We start from the raw sequence: 19,407 nt of genomic DNA on the forward strand, positions 1-19,407 counted from the left end.
CGCAGCGACGCCGGTTGGGGGGCGAGAACGGATCTGGCTACACTTTCAGTTACTCTCCGCGTATGCAGTTATCCATACTTTGGCTACAATGCAGCGCGCGACCTTTCGCCGACGTCCCTCTGGGAAAGCCCGCGCGCCAGCCTGGAATTATAAACTCATCTCATGAAAGGGGGAGTACACCGTTAAGATATCACGGAGCAAACAGACAAAATAGGATTTCCCCTATACTTTTTCAGGCCCAGAGAATGACAGGCATATCGTTTTTGCCATGTCCCATTATTATGGTTGTAATAAGAAGGAATACCCTTTCACCGTGAAGCCCAGTTAAATATGCACACCACATGCATCAATCAAAACACAAATAGGCTACTGACAAGCCTATAAAATATTTAATCAATATGGTGTAGACTGTTTTGGATTAACAATACCCAACAATGTCAATTGTTCTTGTTAATGAATAGTTTGTCATAAAACATTAATCATTTCCAGTCTGACACAATGACTTATTGATCTGATCCACCTGGACAGTGTCAAGTTGCATCAATTCAAATATGGTATAGGAACAAAAAGAGGTCAATACACGTCTTCTAAAATAGACTAGTATTTTAATTAATGCAAACACTTGAATGGTAAATATGATGTTCGTATATACGGGCCCACTGAAAAACCACGCAGGGCAGTCAGAGAACTGAGCTTTTGTTATAAGTTCTTCTTTAAATACTCTGACAGAGATAGTTCCCGCTCCCTGCTGGGCCTGTCAGAGTAGAGGCTGGGTGTGGTTTAAACTTACCCCACCTATCGATGGCGCACAGGCTGGTCCCAGCCCCTTGGTGCTTCACTGTTGCCGGGCATTAGTTGTTATCTTTACAACTTGTCTCGAGTCAGCAACCTCAGACATAGTTTGTTCTTCTTTGTAGCAGAACACATGTCCTTGAGCGGTTTAACAAAGAGGCAGTGTGTGTGTGAATCACAAGTCTGTCTCAGCCTACCCCCTAACGGTTCCTCACATTAATCACAGCTTGTAAATTTTTTAAATTCATTATTACTTCTGCTAAAAGGCACTTTCAATATGTCAAATTGTTCTTTATATTCAGTTTATTATGATGTGGAAGTCTCATACTGCATGGGTCTGTGTGTTGGGTGAGTGGTAGTGGTGGTGAGGAGGTAATGTATTGGTTTGTAGGGAGGGTAGCTTGGCGGTGGGGGGGTGGATATGTGTTGGTTTGGAGGGAAGGTAGCTTGGGGGTGGAGGGGGATCTGTAGGGGTGGTTGTGTGTTTGTTTGTAGGGAGGGTAGCTTGGCGGTGGAGTCGGTAGGGTGGTTATGTGTTGGTTTTTACAGTAACGTAAAAAGGAATACCCTTTCACCGAGCAGTCCTGTTAAATATGCACACCACATGCATCAATCAAAACACAAAAAGGCTACTGACAAGCCTATAAAATATTTAATCAATATGGTGTAGACTGTTTTAGATGAACAATACCCAACAATGTCAATTGTTCTTGTTAATGAATAGTTTGTCATAAAACATTAATCATTTCCAGTCTGACACAATGACTTATTGATCTGATCCACCTGGACAGGAACAGCCTCCATTCACTTTTGGAAATTCCAATGGGCCCATCTCATAAAAAAATAGAAAATGATATAAAAACTCAAATATGAATTGTTCTACTTTTATTTCCTAGCTGCTTTTAAAAAATGGCATTAATTATTGCTTCTGCTAAAAGGCACTTTCAATTTGTAAAAATGTGCTGTATATTCCATTTATTATGATGTGGAGGTCTCATACTGCATGGGTCTGTGTGTTGGGTGAGTGGTAGTGGTGGTGAGGAGGTTATGTATTGGTCTGGAGAGAGGGTGGTGGTGGTTATGCATTGGTTTGGAGGGAGGGTAGCTTGGTGGTGGAGGGGGGTCTGTAGGAGTGTATCTTCATCAGGACCTGGATCTCCTCTCTCAGTCTCTTGATCTCCAGGCGCTGCAGCTGGATGATGCGGTCCCCTTCGTCCTCCTCGTTCAGACGGACCACCATGTTACTGGGGTTGGCCCTGGGAGACAGCAGGGCTGGGTATAGGGACCAATTCAGAGTGAGATCATGCAGGAGTTACTTTATAGGGAAGTAGAAGTAGGCCGATAGGACGTTACCCTAAATTCTTAGGGAATACTCCAAACAACTATGGTATGCCTTCTTGGAATGAGACTGTGACCAGACACCCACTTCTAAAGCACTTATATGAATATGAAGTGAATAAAAGAGTAGAAATGTGGTTTTACCACAGGGGGAAAAGTTATTATACAGACTATTCACACAGTGGCACCCAGTGGCTAGAAATATGAATACTCTACTTCAGAGGAAAGTTCAGTGAACTTTACTCAACCAATCTTTCCAATGAGTAGAAAGCTGCACTCTATTCTCTTTACTGTAAATCAGAGAGATGAGTGAGAAAGAGGTCACCTTTGAGTGTGTTGGTCTGCTTCTGGCCCTTCTTTCCCATCAGACTCTTGTAGTCATGGACCTGGGAACGCACCAGATGCAGCTCCCGCCGCAGGTCGTTGACCTCACTGATCAGAGTCACGTTCTCCTGTAGCAACCAATCAATTATCCAGTCAAGCAATCAGTCAGTCAGTCAGTCAGTCAATTAGTCCGTCCGTCCATCTGTCTGTCAGCCAGTCAAGGAATACAACACTAAACAACAAGCCTAGCTTTTGGGTGTCTTATAAATGGGAATGAAACCAAATCCACAAATCCTATGAAAATAGTGTTGGGCACACAGACATACTTATCCACCTACTCCAACAGTCCTTTCTGAAAAGTCTTGTCTCTGTCACCTGCATGATCTTGACGTTGTCAGCATGGTGGACCACGCTGTCATTGGCCAGCTTCATCTTCAGGGACGCCACGTTCCTCTCCAGGTGCTCCCTTTGCCGAGCGTACTCCTTCTGGATGTTTCCATCCACACTAACTATATCCAGCTGAGAGACATGAAGAGCAGCCATTTAAAAACGTGTTGCATTCAGTACTTCTTAACAGGAACACACAGTAGCTAACGCTGTCTCACCACGTCACTCTGCTGTGCGTAGCGGTCGTACAGGTCTCTGATGCTGTCCTTCAGCCTCTTGGGCTCTTGGATGAACCCCACACAGTTATGGAGGTCCGTCTTGAACCGGCGTACCAGGGCCTCCACATCTCTCACCTGAGAAGGAGGGGATATGTGGAGGGAGAGAGGAAAAGTGAGGGATGGAGGTGAGACTGTGGGTGAAGATCGTGGACTTGTCAGACAAATTGGGTGGCACTGATAGTCAGACAAAGATAAATGCACAAATATAAACTTATGAACCTCTCTCTCTCTCTCCAACTTTTATGTACAGTATCTACTTATACAGTACACCTTCTTCAGGCCCTTGTGCATCTCCTTGTCAGTGGTGGTGAGTTTGAGCTTCAGCTCAGCGATGTCCAGCTCCTGTTGAGTGTTCTTCTTGTGGAAGGTATCCAGCTCCTCCTCCATCTACAGATCACAGGAAGCCTTCTGACATATGAAAATGGATGCACTCACTAACTGTAAGTCGCTCTGGATAAGAGCGTCTGCTAAATGACTCAAATGTAAAAATACATACTTTTTAGAAAATACATTTAGCAGACACTCTTATCTAGAACAACTTACAGTTAGTGCATTCATCTAAAGATAGCTAGGCGAGACAACCACATTATCACAGTCACGGTAAGAAGTTATGTGCAAAGTCAGTGCTAGTAGGAAAATACAAGTGTGAGTGGAGTTAGAGTGTAGAGGGGTGGGGTGGGGGGGGCATAGCATTGATCTCTATATTCTCCCCTCTCTCCCACCTCCCTCTCTCTCTCACACAGCTGATCTATAGGACATCTAAACCCTGATCAACCCTACATTTATATGGACCACAGTGCTCATTTCCATTTAGATGAAAAGGGCCTGAAGTTGGCAGGCGGTTTCAAAAAGTATCAATGATGACAAGTACAAAAGTAGGAACTGATTTACTCTGTGAACATTGAATTCTCATTCTACTCAAAGAGACATTTCAGTTAGCCTACTGTGGACAACTGCCGATAGAATGTATGTACTCAAGGGACATTTCAGTGATGGTTTTCAACAATTGAAGAAATGACAGTTAACCTGTTAAAGAGCTGATAAATGAGGAAGAAGAGAAGCCATCTTGTTTTACCTCGTGGATCTGCTCCTTCATCTCCTTGATATCATTCTCTCTGGGCTCTATCTGTTTCTTCAGTTCTTTGATCTTGTAGTCCAGGACAAATTTCAACTTCTCCAGCTCCTGGTTCTTCTTCTTCAGATCATAGATGCGTTTCTCCTACAGTACACAGGAACAAGACAAGACTTTAGCCTGGTCCCAGATCTGTTTGTGCTGTCTTGGTTGGCAAGAAAGTATAAACAGGCCTCAGATCTCTGTATAAAGTTAATATTCACACTGACTGACTACACATTTAACAGCCATTTAATGACTCATGGTTATGATGTGGTAGCGCCATGGTACAGGTTCTTAGATCATTTAAATAAGCCATTACATTTTTATAGTCACTTTTTAAAAGTTAAATTATGTTCATGGTCCTCTTCCAAACTTTGATATCCAATGAAATTGAAAGGAAATGTCATTTTGTATGAGTAGTTCAACAATAAAAGCACTTTGGTGATCCAAATCTAAATGTTCGGCTTAACTTCTGGGCAGCACCTCTTAATGCTCAAATGTATTATCGTTAGAGACAAGCGAGCAAACCAGACAAGAGAGCGTAGGAACAACAGATGCCACGGTTATGCTGCTGAGTGTGAATCCATATTCATGAAGAGGAAGGTGTTTTGATGCAGAACCATTTTGTTAGAATTTACTCTCTGTCCAATTAGCTGTTTGAAAGTGTTTCATCTTGTGTGTGTGTGTGTGTGTGTGTGTGTGTATGTGAGTGTGAGTGTGTAGGGGGCAGACCTTTTCATAGGACAGCATCTGTGACATTTACACACTAAAGCCACAGTGATCAATTAAGTTTCCCTGTACACACAATGAGAGCCAACAGAGAGAGAAATGCAAATGCATTTCTCCCCCTGTCTGCCCCCTCATAACGCGGATGGTAAAATATGAACATGTACACTTTAAGGGAAATAACATGCCACAGTGTCTCACACATCAATTGTGCTAACAGCAGCAAGCATGTTGTTAAGGAGGCTTTACGCACTGACACATGTTGTGCATGCATGTGTGTGCGCCTATGCACATACGCGTGTGTGCGCATGTGAGTTCGTGCTCATAGAGCAGGTGTCTGAGTGGGATTATTCATTAGTGGACCTTCCCTTCTCAAGGCTCAGTGCTGTTCTGCGCTGGGGGGAGGAGTCTTACAGTCTCACAGTCACCTTGCCTGGTGTGATGCATGGCACTGGGACTCAGTCAGGATGAATGGATGTGGAAAGGAAACTTTTATGGACAATTTATAATAGCGTATGAGTTGATTGTGTTTAATTATGAGGGAGGGGCATTAGAACAAACTAAACTGGAATACAATCATACCAGTAGAGGTCCATTATACAAAACAGACTGTTTTCCTTCCTCAGTGTTTTAACAGTTTCAGTGACGTCCAGTCAACTATACCTTCCATGTTTCTGCATACCTTGGAGGCAAACCAATAATTCCTGCCTCACTCCTTTTGGAACAAAACTAACCCTCTCCTTTCCACGGCACCTGGCTGTACCCCCTCACCCCCTGTACCCCCTCACCCCAGCCACTCACTCACCTTGTCCTGGATGGTCTCGTCCCTCTCCTGGATCGCTTTCTTCAGAGCCAGGATGTCCTTTTCCAGGGACTTGATGATGGCCTGTAGGTTCTGCTGCTCCGACTTCATCCTCTCCATCTCCACGTTCCTGTTGTCTATATTCGTCTGCAGGCTGCTGAACTGTGTGTGTGTGTGTGTGTGTGTGTGTGTGTGTATATGTGTGTGTGTGTAAGGGAAGGAGGGAGGGAGGGAAATGTCATCAGTCACCATCCTCATAACTCATTGTCATTAACACAATCGTCATATTCTTTCTAGCTTCCCATAACCCATAATAAGGCCTCCACATCCCAAACCATATTGGATAGTAAAAATAGCCTGCCCTGATCTAGGAAGAAATGGAAGGAGACAAAAAAAGACAGAGAGAAGACAAGAAAAGACAACAGATAGACAGAATGGGACCAGGTGTATAGGACTGCAGAATATGCAGCGGATCTGATTCAACGTCATCCCTCTCCATTAAAGTGATCCCTGTGATATTGAGTGAGCATGCAGAGGGAGCGCATTAGAGCCTAACTGTGGACAGATGGACATGCCCTGCTTGCAGTCAGCAGGCTGTATGCTGCGTCTGATTGGCTGTAATTATGATCTACCACACTGCAGGCTGGGAGAGAAGAGCTGATGAAAAGGCAGGCAGGGGCTAGGTGGGAGAGGGTTGAGTAGAGTGTGTAGGATGGGATGGGACTTGGAAGCAGAGTAGGGGTGAATCTTGCATCCTCCTGTTCTCTCCCCACTTCCTTCTCAAAACATCAGAAAAAAGTGAGGAGAGCATTGGAGAAGATCTGAGGAGAGGACCCTCTGATCTTCTCCTCCAATGCTCTCCTCGTATCCCTCTGATGTTCTGAGAAGAAGGCAAGAGGACCAAAGGAATCAAGGAAACTTTTGAGAGCGATGGGGATAGTGGAGGAGTGGGAGGTGAGAAGATCATGTCTCTACCTTCTTCTTCATGATGCCGGTGTCTCTCTTCATGAGCATGTTGGCCTCCCTCTCGTCCCTCAGCCACCTCTCGTAGCGGATCCTGATGTCCTGGATCTCCCTGTCTCCATCCTCCTCCATCTGCTTCCTGCTCTCTTCAAACTCCCTCACCTGGATACGAGACTCCTCCTGGCACTACAGAGGGAGGGGTGGGAAGGAAGGGAGGGAGGGAGGGAGCGAGACATATGTGGGAGATGGTGGAACAAGCTTCCCTCTGATACTAGGACAGCAGAGTCCCTGCCCATCTTTCGAAAACATCTGAAACCCTACCTCTTCAAAGAGTATCTTAAATATTCCCACAGCACCCCCCCTCATCCTCCACAAAAAATATATAAAAAAATAACACCCTTGCCTTTCGTGAACGAACACTTGACTTTTTCCTACTAGCACTGGTTTTGCTGATAGCTACTTAATTTAAAAAATAACAGATGTGGTTGTCTCACCTAGCTACACTATACAGTATATACAAAAGTATGTGGACATCGCTTCAAATTAGTAGATTTTGCTATTTCAGCCACACCCATTGCTGACAGGAGAAGAGTTAAGTTGAAGAGAAGGAATGAGATACAGAGAAAGAGAGAGGTGAAAGGATATAGAGTGAGGATAAGAAAGATTAGAAAAAGAGACAGAGGGCACGAGACCAAAGGACAGAGGGAGAGAGAGATAAAGAGGGTATGAACGGGAGCTCTGCCTCACAACACAGACAGAGGTTAGGTCATCCTAGCATGACATCTGTGAAGAAGCTGGATAATCCCATTGTTGGGTGTTTGTTTATTCACCTTTAGTACATTATCCCAGTCAGGGTCAGGCTACTGAGATGCTCTGCATTCCATGCACGCCTCTCTCTCTCTCTCTCTCTCTCTCTCTCTCTCTCTCTCTCTCTCTCTCTCTCTCTCTCTCTCTCTCTCTCTCTCTCTCTCTCTCTCTCTCTCTCTCTCTCTCTCTCTCTCTCTCTCTCTCTCCCCAGAGTTAAATAATAAGGTGATTATGCAGGCCCTGTGTAGAGCTACAAAGGGGAACTTTGAGGCAATGGTGGGAGGTTAGGAAGGCCCAAATATGTGTGTCTTGTCAACAGTATACTTCTCTGTCTACTATTATGATTTTTTTATATATATATATATATATTTTTAGGCCATTTTAGCAGACACTCTTATCCAGAGCGACTTAAAGTAAGTAATGAGTCCATACATTTTTGTACTGGTCCCCTGTGGGAATCGAACCCACAACCCTGGAGTTGCAAGTGCCATGCTCTACCAACTGAGCCACAAGCGATGATGAAAGAAACTGCTTTCGTGATTATTTCTTGAGTATGACATCTGAGGGCTGATTGGTGACGTGATGTATTGTAGTGTGGGATCTTAAAATTCTCTCTATATCTCGTTTAATTCTCTATTCCATTCAGAATTAAATAATAAGGTGGTTATGCAGGCCCTGTGTTGTGCCACCCACATACCCCACCCCCGTCCTGCCCGCCCCTCTCCCCACGCCCGCTGCTCACACCCCCATTAGCAATGATGGGAGTTGACGTCGCATTTCCTTAAAGATACTCCGGACATCTTCGATGGAGAACCTGGCGCTCCCAGAAACCATTTGTCTCTTCGCTTCCAATCAGTGTCACAGCAGGGAGGAGAAAGAGAGGGTGAAGGTGCTGCTAAACGCCTGACTAGACTACATCACCTTGAAGTAGGGCCAGGAGTTTTTCCTGACCACATGACCTGACCGGGGAAAACTCTGGGCCCTAACCCAAAGTTCATCCTGGTGAGGGGAAAAAACAGGAAGCTACCTGTGAGGACTCTCTATATAAAGCCCCAAATCCCAAATCCCACCTCCAAACGTCCCCATACAACCTCTTGACATCCTGGAAACCCCTACCTGCTCCAGCACCAGTAGTTTCTCCTGGATCTTGCCCTCATAGTAGAGGGTGAGCTCCTCCAGGGCAGCAGTCTTGCTCTCGTCCATCTGCTGCAGCTGTTCCTCGTAGTCCTGCTGCATCTGCTGAGACTTGAACTGCAGCTCCGGGTACTTCTCATATTCCAGCATCAGCTTCTGACTGTTGGCCGACTCTAGGGGAACGCAGAGAGAGACAGAGAGGATATCCAATGAGGACCCTGGCTCAAACACAGTCAATGCTATCATGTACTGCTGTCAATGAACACACTGCAATGGGAGTCATTCAAGTCTCATTCAAGTCTCTTAACTCCAAACTTAAAAGGTTTAAAAAATATATTCTGAAAGATGGACAAGAAGTGAGAATAGCATAGAATAGAGCAGAGCAGAATATAATAGAAAATAACTCACCCATATCCTGCAGCTCTTTGGAGTGTTTCTCCATGACCTCGAACATGGTCTCCTGATTAGCTACCTCCATATTGTCTCTCTCCGTCTTTAGGATCTGACAGGAGAGATTGTGAGAGGGATGAAGAAAGGTGGAGAGAGAGAGGGATATCTCTATACATGCACCTTACGCCAGCCCAGCCAGAGCCACTTTCAATTCTCATTTCCATGTATCGATCTAGCAGTAGCTCTTATCAAGGCCGACTCTTACAAGGCAAAGTACACTCAGTGCATACCATAATGAGAGCTGAACACTTTTGAAAGTTAAACCATGTTAAAAGTATTATACTGAGCTACACGCTTAGAAATAAAGGTGCTAAGTAGAACCATATAGGGTTCTTCGGTTTGTCCCTTTTTGGTGCTAGGTAGAACCCTTTGCAGAAGGTTCTACCTAGAATGTTCTTTATAATCAACCAATCAATGTACATACAAAAACACAGATATTAAAACTATTCTGAAAATCACCCTTCATTAGCACATGCTGGGAAATATGATACAGTGGGGAGAACAAGTATTTGATCACCTACCAACCAGTAAGAATTCCGGCTCTCACAGACCTGTTAGTTTTTCTTTAAGAAGCCCTCCTGTTCTCCACTCATTACCTGTATTAACCGCACCTGTTTGAACTCGTTACCTGTATAAAAGACACCTGTCCACACACTCAATCAAACAGACTCCAACCTCTCCACAATGGCCAAGACCAGAGAGCTGTGTAAGGACATCAGGGATAAAATTGTAGACCTGCACAAGGCTGGGATGGGCTACAGGACAATAGGCAAGCTTGGTGAGAAGGCAACAACTGTTGGCGCAATTATTAGAAAATGGAAGAAGTTCAAGATGACGGTCAATCACCCTCGGTCTGGGGCTCCATGCAAGATCTCACCTCGTGGGGCATCAATGATCATGAGGAAGGTGAGGGATCAGCCCAGAACTACACGGCAGGACCGGTCAATGACCTGAAGAGAGCTGGGACCACAGTCTCAAAGAAAACCATTACTAACACACTACGCCGTCATGGATTAAAATCCTGCAGCGCACGCAAGGTCCCCCTGCTCAAGCCAGCGCATGTCCAGGCCCGTCTGAAGTTTGCCAATGACCATCTGGTTGATCCAGAGGAGGAATGGGAGAAGGTCATGTGGTCTGATGAGACAAAAATAGAGCTTTTTGGTCTAAACTCCACTCGCCGTGTTTGGAGGAAGAAGAAGGATGAGTACAACCCCAAGAACACCATCCCAACCGTGAAGCATGGAGGTGGAAACATCATTCTTTGGGGATGCTTTTCTGCAAAGGGGACAGGACGACTGCACCGTATTGAGGGGAGGATGGATGGGCCCATGTATCGCGAAATCTTGGCCAACAACCTCCTTCCCTCAGTAAGAGCATTGAAGATGGGTCGTGGCTGGGTCTTCCAGCATGACAACGACCCGAAACACACAGCCAGGGCAACTAAGGAGTGGCTCCGTAAGAAACATCTCAAGGTCCTGGAGTGGCCTAGCCAGTCTCCAGACCTGAACCCAATAGAAAATCTTTGGAGGGAGCTGAAAGTCTGTATTGCCCAGCGACAGCCCCGAAACCTGAAGGATCTGGAGAAGGTCTGTATGGAGGAGTGGGCCAAAATCCCTGCTGCAGTGTGTGCAAACCTGGTCAAGACCTACGGGAAACGTATGATCTCTGTAATTGCAAACAAAGGTTTCTGTACCAAATATTAAGTTCTGCTTTTCTGATGTATCAAATACTTATGTCATGCAATAAAATGCAAATTGATCACTTAAAAATCATACAATGTGATTTTCTGGATTTTTGTTTTAGATTCCGTCTCTCACAGTTGAAGTGTACCTATGATAAAAATTACAGACCTCTACATGATTTGTAAGGAAAACCTGCAAAATCGGCAGTGTATCAAATACTTGTTCTCCCCACTGTATATGGTGCTATGTAGAACCCTTCTTGCCTTCCAAAGAATTATCAAATAACCTTTTCCTCCAAAAACGGTTCTTAGGATGTTAAAGGTTCTAGGTAGAACCCTTTGCCTTACAAAGAACCCTTGTCCTTCAAAAAGGGTTCTTGCGAGAACCATATTCCTCCATAAAGAACCCTTTTGGAACCCTTTTTTTCTAAGATTGTATAGTAAACAGACTCAGAGTTATTTGGTACAAGGTAAATCAGATGTCGGGGAGACCAGGGGCAATTGAGACCACTTGAACTAGGCCAGTCACTTTTTTTTTTAATATAAGAAACGTACATCTGTCTTAATAACAGTACCTGGGGTCAAATGTAACACCTAAAAAATTTACCAAATACATTCACTTAACTTAAAAAACATTAATGTTTATGAATGATCATAGACATAAGTAATGATTTTACAAGAAAATTATTATTTATATGTACGCCCACAAAAATACTACAGTTTACTATAGAATACTACAGTACTTACTATAGAAATCTTTAGTAAACTGTAGTATACTGTAGAATACTATACTACACACTGCAGTATCCCTCGATCATGTGTAGTACTAACTACAGAATGTTGTAGTATAATGTAGAGTATACTGTAAATACTACAGTATTATCCACACAACAAACGTAGTAAATACTACACTAATGTCCGCAAAAATACTACAGTCTCCAAAAACACTAGTCTGCAAAAATCACTACACTTTATTAACTATAGTAAATACTACAGTATTTAATTTGCATATACCCTGCCAATTCCCCCATTTCCCAATTTGTGCCACCCAGAAGTGAGAAACCTACATGCCAAGTATAGACCATATATTGTGTTCCCTACAGGTTATAGAAAAGAGCAGAAGCTCTGAACTATCCGTTCAGACCTCAGTCCTACCTACAGGTTATGAAAAATGTGCTCTTTTAGTATTTCTCCAGTAGGTTTTCTGAAGGAAAAAGCCACCACTTCTATGTCAAAGATAATATAACAAAAATACTATAGTAAATACTACAGTAATGTACGCAAAAACACTACAGTAAATAGTACAGTATATTACGTTCCGCAAAAACCCTATAGTAAATACCACAGAATACTACAGTCTGCAAAAACACTACATGATTTACTATAGTATATACAAGTTTTCTTTTACTACAGTGAATACTACAGTAAAGTCTGCAAAAACACTACTGTGAATACTATAGTATCCATACCATAGTATACTATAGTATTTTTTCATGCGAGTGTAACCAATATTTACAGTAACACCCTTGTTTGTGCATGGTCATTCGGTTCCTCTCAAAACGTTTGAATAGTCTGATGGTGCCCAAATGATATATGTTTACAACTTTTTTGGCAATCTATAGTACTCCAAGGCTATTTAAAGTTAGTTCTTGTATAATTCATGTGTAATTCATACAATCCTAAAGTGAATATAACTTTTTTTTCATCATTGCCTGCTTGGCTCGGGTTCATTTCAACACTGCATTACAATTGACCCCAACCCAGCTGCCATGACAAAATCTCATGTGCCTAGCAAGAGACAACAATAGTGACACATGTCAAACATGTCAATGTTTAGCCAACATATAGTGATGATAATTATGATAGTTTGAATTCTTGGACATTAATGCTCAGGACAGTATAAGAAAAATACAGCAGACGAAAAAACTACTTTCACCTGCAAATAGTGAGATATTTGGCTGCAACTTTTCAAGCAGAGAGAAACCCTAAATGGGCATGTGCTGAGAGAGTATCATCACTCTAGCTTGTTTCTGTTTGAAGAAATTCATGGTGTTACAATTGGCCCCTGTTACAATTGGCCCCTGTTACAATTGGCCCCTGTTACAATTGGCCCCGGTGTCCCGTACTAGTTCATGCCATATTAGTGTTTACCTCAGAGCCTATTTACCATCTAAATGTAGCTACATCACTCTAATTCACAAAAGTAATTGAATCAAATTGACTAGTACTTTATTTAGTTAAGTTGTTTGAGGTAGGTAACTGATTATGTTTAAAGCCCTGTCTGTCTCACCTGTATCTTGGTCTTGAGCGACTCCATCTGCCGAACAAACTTAGCTGACAGCTCCTTGGTCTTTTCGTTGTAGTTCATGTCCTTCAGACGGAGCTGGTACTCATTCTCCATCTTCAGCTCCTCCACACGCGTCTTCAGCTCTAACATCACCTGGTTCTGTTATAGGAGGAGAGGAGGTAGTGAGGGAGAGGAAGAGAATGAGCGAGGGAGGGAAGAAGAGTAGAAGCAGTGAAGTGAAGAGAGTGGGAGAAGAGATAAAAGGAGGCATGAGAGCAGGGGAGGAGAGGGGGGAAGAGGAGAGGACAGGAGGACAGGGATAATGTGAGTAATCAGGTTAGAGTAGGAGTGACCATGGCCCTTGCAAACCTACAATATTGTAACACACCCAACCCATGTATCATGTCAGTGTAATGCTCCAAAGATCCCCATGGTGAGTTACCTTCTCCTCCAGGTCTGACTTGGTGATGAGGATCTCCTCAGCGTAGGTGATCTCCTTGTCTCTCTTCAGGCCGTGGCCCTCCTTGTCTATGATCTTCCAGATGAGCAGACAGCCGTCCTCAGATACTGTCAGCAGGTACTGGTCGTCAAACGTGATCACCATCTGAACACAGAGAGGACACACACTTCAACACCTCTGTTCATGATACATCCACTCAAATCAATGGCCTTTGCACTGATTACCATCAATCTTGAAATCAGCTCGTCATCGAAACAGGTTGTGTGTGAGGGGTGTGTGTTGTTGTGTTGCTTCATGTTGTTGTGGTTCATTACACTGTAATCGCTCAAATTGTGCTGCGTTGTATTGCATTGCAATGCACAGTATTTTACTGTTTGGTGAAGGCATTGCAAGTCGTACCTTGGTGACAGGTGAAGAGTGGGCCTGGTACTCGATCCAGTCCTTCTGGATGGACAGGGGGTACTTGATGGCCCTGATGGTTCCGATGGAGGTCCCAGTGAAGAGCGTGCGCCCAGAACGGGACATGGCGATGGTGGTGTAAGCCACATCTTCAGTGGGCACCTCACGTAGGATCTGACAGAGAGAGAGACGGGACAGTCAGTGGATGAGGACAAAGTGGATGTCCATATAAAGGCTACCATATAAAGACTACCATATAAAGGCTACCATATTAAGGCTACTATCAAGGGATGGCAAGAAATGAATGCAGCAGAGGTAACCCCCAGGGACTCATTTATTGAAGTGGATATTCTGTCAGTGAAAGTTTTGTTTACTTCAACACTTGGAATGCAAATAGCCTGATGGGGATGGATGAAGGCATCCAACATCACCACTGATCTATTCAGGACTGGATAAAACTCCTCCAAATTGAGATATTTATGATTGTTGTGGGTTTTTCTCTCCAAGCTCCAGCTTCCCAGAATAACTCAAAGGGCCTCTTTTTTGACGGACTGTATCGTCTTTCTTGATTGCTTTCATAGACTGTCAGAAAGATGGCCGTCACTCAGGGATGAGAAGAAGTGACAGCAGAGTGGGAATGTAATAAACTCTCTGTCCCCAGTCATTATGACGGAGAGGGAAACACTATTTACTTCCCTTTCAGAACTTCACTTCACACAGCTGGAAACTGACACCATCAAAAAATGTAATGAAGAGTTTAAGGAAATAAAATATTAACTCAAAACAGTCAGCATAGTACCACTCTCGAGGGAAACTTCTGCATAGTAAGAATAAGAAGATACTGTAGACCTGGATAATAAGTTCTAATTGCACCCCTCAATTATTAAAACCATCTTATAGCTATTACAAGAAAGACCTGATATAATTTTATAGCATCATTATAACTGACTATATCTCAAAACTAATACGCAGTTGTCAGAGTATCTGACATTTCAATAAAATGTCAATCTAAAGTTTTACATCAGCAGTTGTCAAGAAGAGCTTTACAGTAACCTAGCCTAGACCCCAAAGAGCAAGCAAAGCAGAAGCAACAGACAGGAAAAACTCCCTAGAGGGAAGAAACATGGTACTTTTTTGGGGTCTCACTTGACAGGCCTGGATCTCTTTCAGGGTACAGTCGGTCCCCACGGCGAAGATAGTCTTGGCGTCGGAGGAGACGGTGACACTGGTGTAGCTGCAGGACTTGAGGACGCTCTCCGACTCCCGCTTGCTAGTCAGGGTGTTCCACTCGTACACAGCCCCCTCCATACCACATGACACCAGCCTGCTGTCATCACCACTCCAGGCTATGGAGCGCACCTGGAGATGGAGACAGGAAAGCCTCAAACAAAATACCCACATGCGGTCACGTTACCTCTGCGACCCTGAGTTTTTCGAGACAGGTGAACTGACCAGGAAAACTCAAAGCTATAACTAGGGCCAAACGTTTTTCCTGGTCAGGTCACATGGCCTGGAACTGTGGTTGGTCAAGCGGCTGCCAGATGTGGGCCAAAAAATATGCCGGAGGCAGGCTGCTAGTGGGCTAGTTGGAGCTTGCTAGCTAGAGTCTTACTCTCTGATGATAAATCACACTGTAAACCAACAGTGACCTCCCCCAGTGTACCATTCCTAACCTTCCCATTGTGTCCTTTAAGGTTGAGGACATTCTCGAACGTGGTGGTGGAGTAGATGTGGATGACGTTTCCATTGACCGCAGCAAGCAGGTGTCCTCCGTGACTGAAAGCACACTAAAAGGAAAAAGCATACAGTACACTGCAAATCAATGTTCAAGTACCAGTGATGTTCAGCTATCTACAATGAGGCACTGTTGGCATTGAGAACTCTTAATTCTGACCTCTCTACAGCCTCGCACGGTGAACTCCTTGAAGGTCCTGACGTCGTCTATGAGCAGGTTCATGAGTCGCAGCTTTTCAGAGAAGCCCACCATGACAAACAGGCCAGAGGGGTGGAGGGCGATGCTGAACGCCTCCTCCTGGAACTCCTTATACAGCTCGAGGGTGCTGGGGGGAAAGGAAAGTGAGACATACCTAATAAAGTCTTTTAAAAACCTTCTAACAGCCAGCCAAGAAAAAAATTAATCTCACATATACTGTAACTACCGTTCAGTGTCTAAAACAACAAAGGAGCTGAGACAATCATCACAGGCTGGGACACTGTATAGTCTTGACATAAAGTCCAGAAAATCTTTATTAAAAGGGATTGTGAAACCCACAGTTCTTACTTGGTCTCAACGTTCCAAATGCGTACAGACTGGTCCAGGGAGCAGGTGGCGATGATGGGCTTGCGGATGCAGATGGACAGGCCGGTGATAGACCCAGAGTGGAAAGAGTGGGACAGGAACTCAAACTGGACCTGCTCCCCCTTGCTCGTCTCAGCAGAGGACAGGGCGATACTGTAGAGCTGACCACGGTCTGTACTGGTCACTACTGTCTCCTCTGATGGACTGATGACCAGAGAGACTATCTGCTGCTGCTCTGCATAGCTGGGCTTGTGACTGCACTGGTCTGGGGGGATCTGAATGGAACATATACATGAAAACACACACACACATGCATGCATGCACAACACAGTTACATTAATAAAAAACACACAAGTATAAATACAAAGGCAGTGACATTTTCAGAAACCTCTGTACAAATAGTCTGTTTGTACAGAAGGTGCTTAGATTTGCACTATACAGCTCGCTTGAGTGATAGTGATAGTTTGGTGAAAAAAATTCTGTCACCCTGATCTCCCTGGTCTTCCTGTAGTTGTCCTTGTCGTCCGTTCTCTCAAACAGATACACAGTCCCAGGACCGGCCGAGCAGGCAAAGCCTTTGGAGTAAGCTGTGATGACTGTAACCCTTGGCAACTGAGGAGGGGCCTCTTCATCATTTCTCTCTGCACTGTAACATTTTTCGATTGTTATTATTATTATTTTTATTATTTTTACGGCATTAGGAGGGTAACATACACAGACGTTTCGGCTTTCACCTTCTTCGGTGTGCAGGTCAAAAGAAACACAGCAGGCATGGAAATTGTGTGACATCTGTTCTGTGCCCTGTGCATTGAAAGAAGTTGCCCAAACTGGACTCTAACTGCCTGTGTGGTATGATATCCAAGAGCACTTTAGATTGGTCTAGCTTTCCTAAACAGCTAATTTGGTAACATTTTATTTCATGGTAGATAGGTAGGTTATTACTGTGTCAGCACAAGCCTGTCTCTCCTTATGCCCACCTGTCTGAGTCCTGTGACATGGTGGCCTTGGTGGTCACACTCATGTTCCATCGAAGGTCTCCAGACTCAAACACCATCAGCCTGCCTGCTTCTGTCCCTGCAATCACCCTCTCCTCAGACATCCAGGCATGGGATAGGAAGTTATGGGTCTCTTGCTTATGGAAGGTGGACTGCTTCAGAACCCCCTCTGCATAGCGGAACAGCTTGAAGACCCCATTCCCACTCACACAGATCTGGGTGTTGTCGTATGGGTTCAAGCTGACCTGGAAACATATACACTCTTAGAAAAAAGGGTTCCAAAAGGGTTCTTCGGCTTCCCCCATAAGAGAACCCTTTTTGGTTCCATGTAGAACCCTCTTTGGAAAGGGGTTTTACATGGAACCCAAAAGGGTTCTACCTGGAATCAAAAGGGTTCCACCTGGATCCAAAATGGGTTCTTCAAAGGGTTATCCTATGGAGACAGCCGAAGAACCGTTTTAGGTTCTAGATAGCACCTCTATTTCTAAGCGTGTAGAGTGTGAGACAGTGCCATCATAATATAGCCTTTGTAAGTAAATAAGTATGTGTGTGATCAGCTACAGAGTTGATACTACAACAGAGTAAGGAGCAAGGACCAGGAATGCGATTTAATGCCTTTCAGGGTTTCCCAAAGTCGGTTCTGGGGCTCCCCCTGGGTGCACGTTTTGTTTTTTGCCCTAGCACTACACAGCTGATTCAAATAATCAAAGCTTGATGATGAGTTGGTTATTTGAATCAGCTGTGTAGTGCTAGGGGAAAAAACAAAACGTGCACCCAGGGGGGGCCCAGGACCGACTTTGGGAAACACTGCTTTATCTATGGAAAAATAATACTGCTATTTTGAATGAACATGCTGATCATTCCACACCACCATTTCCTTGCCAATGACTCTTCCCTGGCCCCACTAACAAGAGAGCAGTCCGACCTCACCTGGTTGACTGGATTAGCGGCCACAGTGGTCTTCACCATGGCCATGACCTTCTGCTTCTCCCACATCCAGTAGAAGAGGGTGTAGTCTGGCGCCCCTGACTGGCCGATGAAGTACTTGGAGTCAGTGGAGAAGGCCATTGAGACAAACTCCCGGACATGGATGTCCCCTCCATTCAGCACCTTCCTCTTCCGGCTCTGCTCGTGCTGCAGGTCGTACACTGTAATGGTGGCCCTCTCTCCCCGCTCCGACACCGCCAGGTAGCGGCGGTTTGAGCTGATAGCCAGGGCATACATTCCCTGACTTCTCTCCAAACCTAAGGAGCAAAATCAAAGATGAATCACAAAGAGAACATAACTGGAAGTTGGATATCTTTAACAGGTTGTTAACAGCTAATTTTGTTTTTAATGCCAGGTTTATATTTGTCTATGAATAGATTTCAGAGAGAGTGATGTAGTGTCAGAGACACTAAACAACTATAAAACACCTTGACCCTAGCCATATTGTTGTACTCCTGAGATGTTAGCATGCAGATACCTGGGATGAACCTCTGCCATTTCTGATCGATGTTATAACGAACACAGTTGTTCCCGGATGGGAAGATGACAGTCTGCTCATCAAAGTATAACAGGTTATTGGCCACGCCCCTCCGCAAACCAAAGCTGTAGTGGCACTGGGCCACCACTGCAGACATCAGAGTCCTGTCAAATCAAAGCTGCAGACTCAAATCTGCCAGTGAAAGGAAAGAAGGTTTTTGATCTTTAGGATGTGGCAAGCAAAGCTCTTAAGGACACTAATTAAATTATTTAAGACCATATTGATCCTTTTCACATTGATCTGAAATTGCACTATTGGACCTGTAAATTTACATTTACAACTCCTGATCTACAATAGGCACATTTTTATAGCCTTACCTGGAACCATATATTCAACTTTGAAAAGTAATGATTCTTATTTTACTAAGCTACTTACCTTTATTGAAAACAAAAAATAAATACAAATGTGTTGATTCCCCACAACTCCTTATTTATGATTTATTTTTAAATCACTGAGACATCCAGAGATTAACATGATATTTTTGCCGAGGCATGGAATTTTATATGAATAGAATGTTATCATTACATTCTATCACTATGGAAAAGCATTCATACGATGCATATTTACATAATAAACAATGAATATAAATAATTAAACCATACACCTATATAAATATAAATTCAATATGTTATTCATGAGGAAATGG

At 43.9% G+C, this 19,407-nt stretch overlaps 1 protein-coding gene and 1 non-coding gene across 3 annotated transcripts; one reads left to right on the top strand and one right to left on the bottom strand.

Annotated features, from left to right (window-relative positions):
- Positions 1-1,660: 1,660 nt before the first annotated feature.
- LOC121540436 (cilia- and flagella-associated protein 57) lies at positions 1,661-19,239 on the bottom strand. 2 transcript variants are annotated; one of them, XM_041849306.2, is made up of 22 exons: positions 19,137-19,239; positions 18,702-18,893; positions 18,167-18,480; positions 17,219-17,481; positions 16,728-16,887; positions 16,224-16,516; positions 15,837-16,002; positions 15,616-15,729; positions 15,089-15,301; positions 13,943-14,116; positions 13,526-13,687; positions 13,087-13,242; positions 9,074-9,167; positions 8,648-8,838; positions 6,737-6,910; positions 5,765-5,923; positions 4,195-4,338; positions 3,390-3,506; positions 3,060-3,194; positions 2,830-2,973; positions 2,456-2,582; positions 1,661-2,064 (listed from the first exon to the last, which is right to left on the bottom strand). In XM_041849306.2, exons 2-22 carry the CDS (start codon positions 18,856-18,858, stop codon positions 1,871-1,873), a joined length of 3,651 nt encoding a protein of 1,216 aa, XP_041705240.1. In that variant the 5' UTR covers positions 18,859-18,893; positions 19,137-19,239; the 3' UTR covers positions 1,661-1,870. The 2 variants fall into 2 exon arrangements, with proteins under 2 accessions (XP_041705240.1, XP_041705241.1); XM_041849307.1 differs by lacking the exons at positions 1,661-2,064; positions 2,456-2,582; positions 2,830-2,973 and having other exon boundaries at positions 3,110-3,194; positions 3,339-3,506.
- LOC121540989 lies at positions 11,966-12,018 on the top strand. The gene has a single exon (XR_005995634.1). It is a non-coding gene; the product is annotated as a U7 small nuclear RNA (small nuclear RNA).
- Positions 19,240-19,407: the final 168 nt, after the last annotated feature.

The sequence above is a fragment of the Coregonus clupeaformis genome, chromosome 26 (genome assembly GCF_020615455.1).
Source record: "Coregonus clupeaformis isolate EN_2021a chromosome 26, ASM2061545v1, whole genome shotgun sequence".
NCBI lineage: Eukaryota > Metazoa > Chordata > Actinopteri > Salmoniformes > Salmonidae > Coregonus > Coregonus clupeaformis.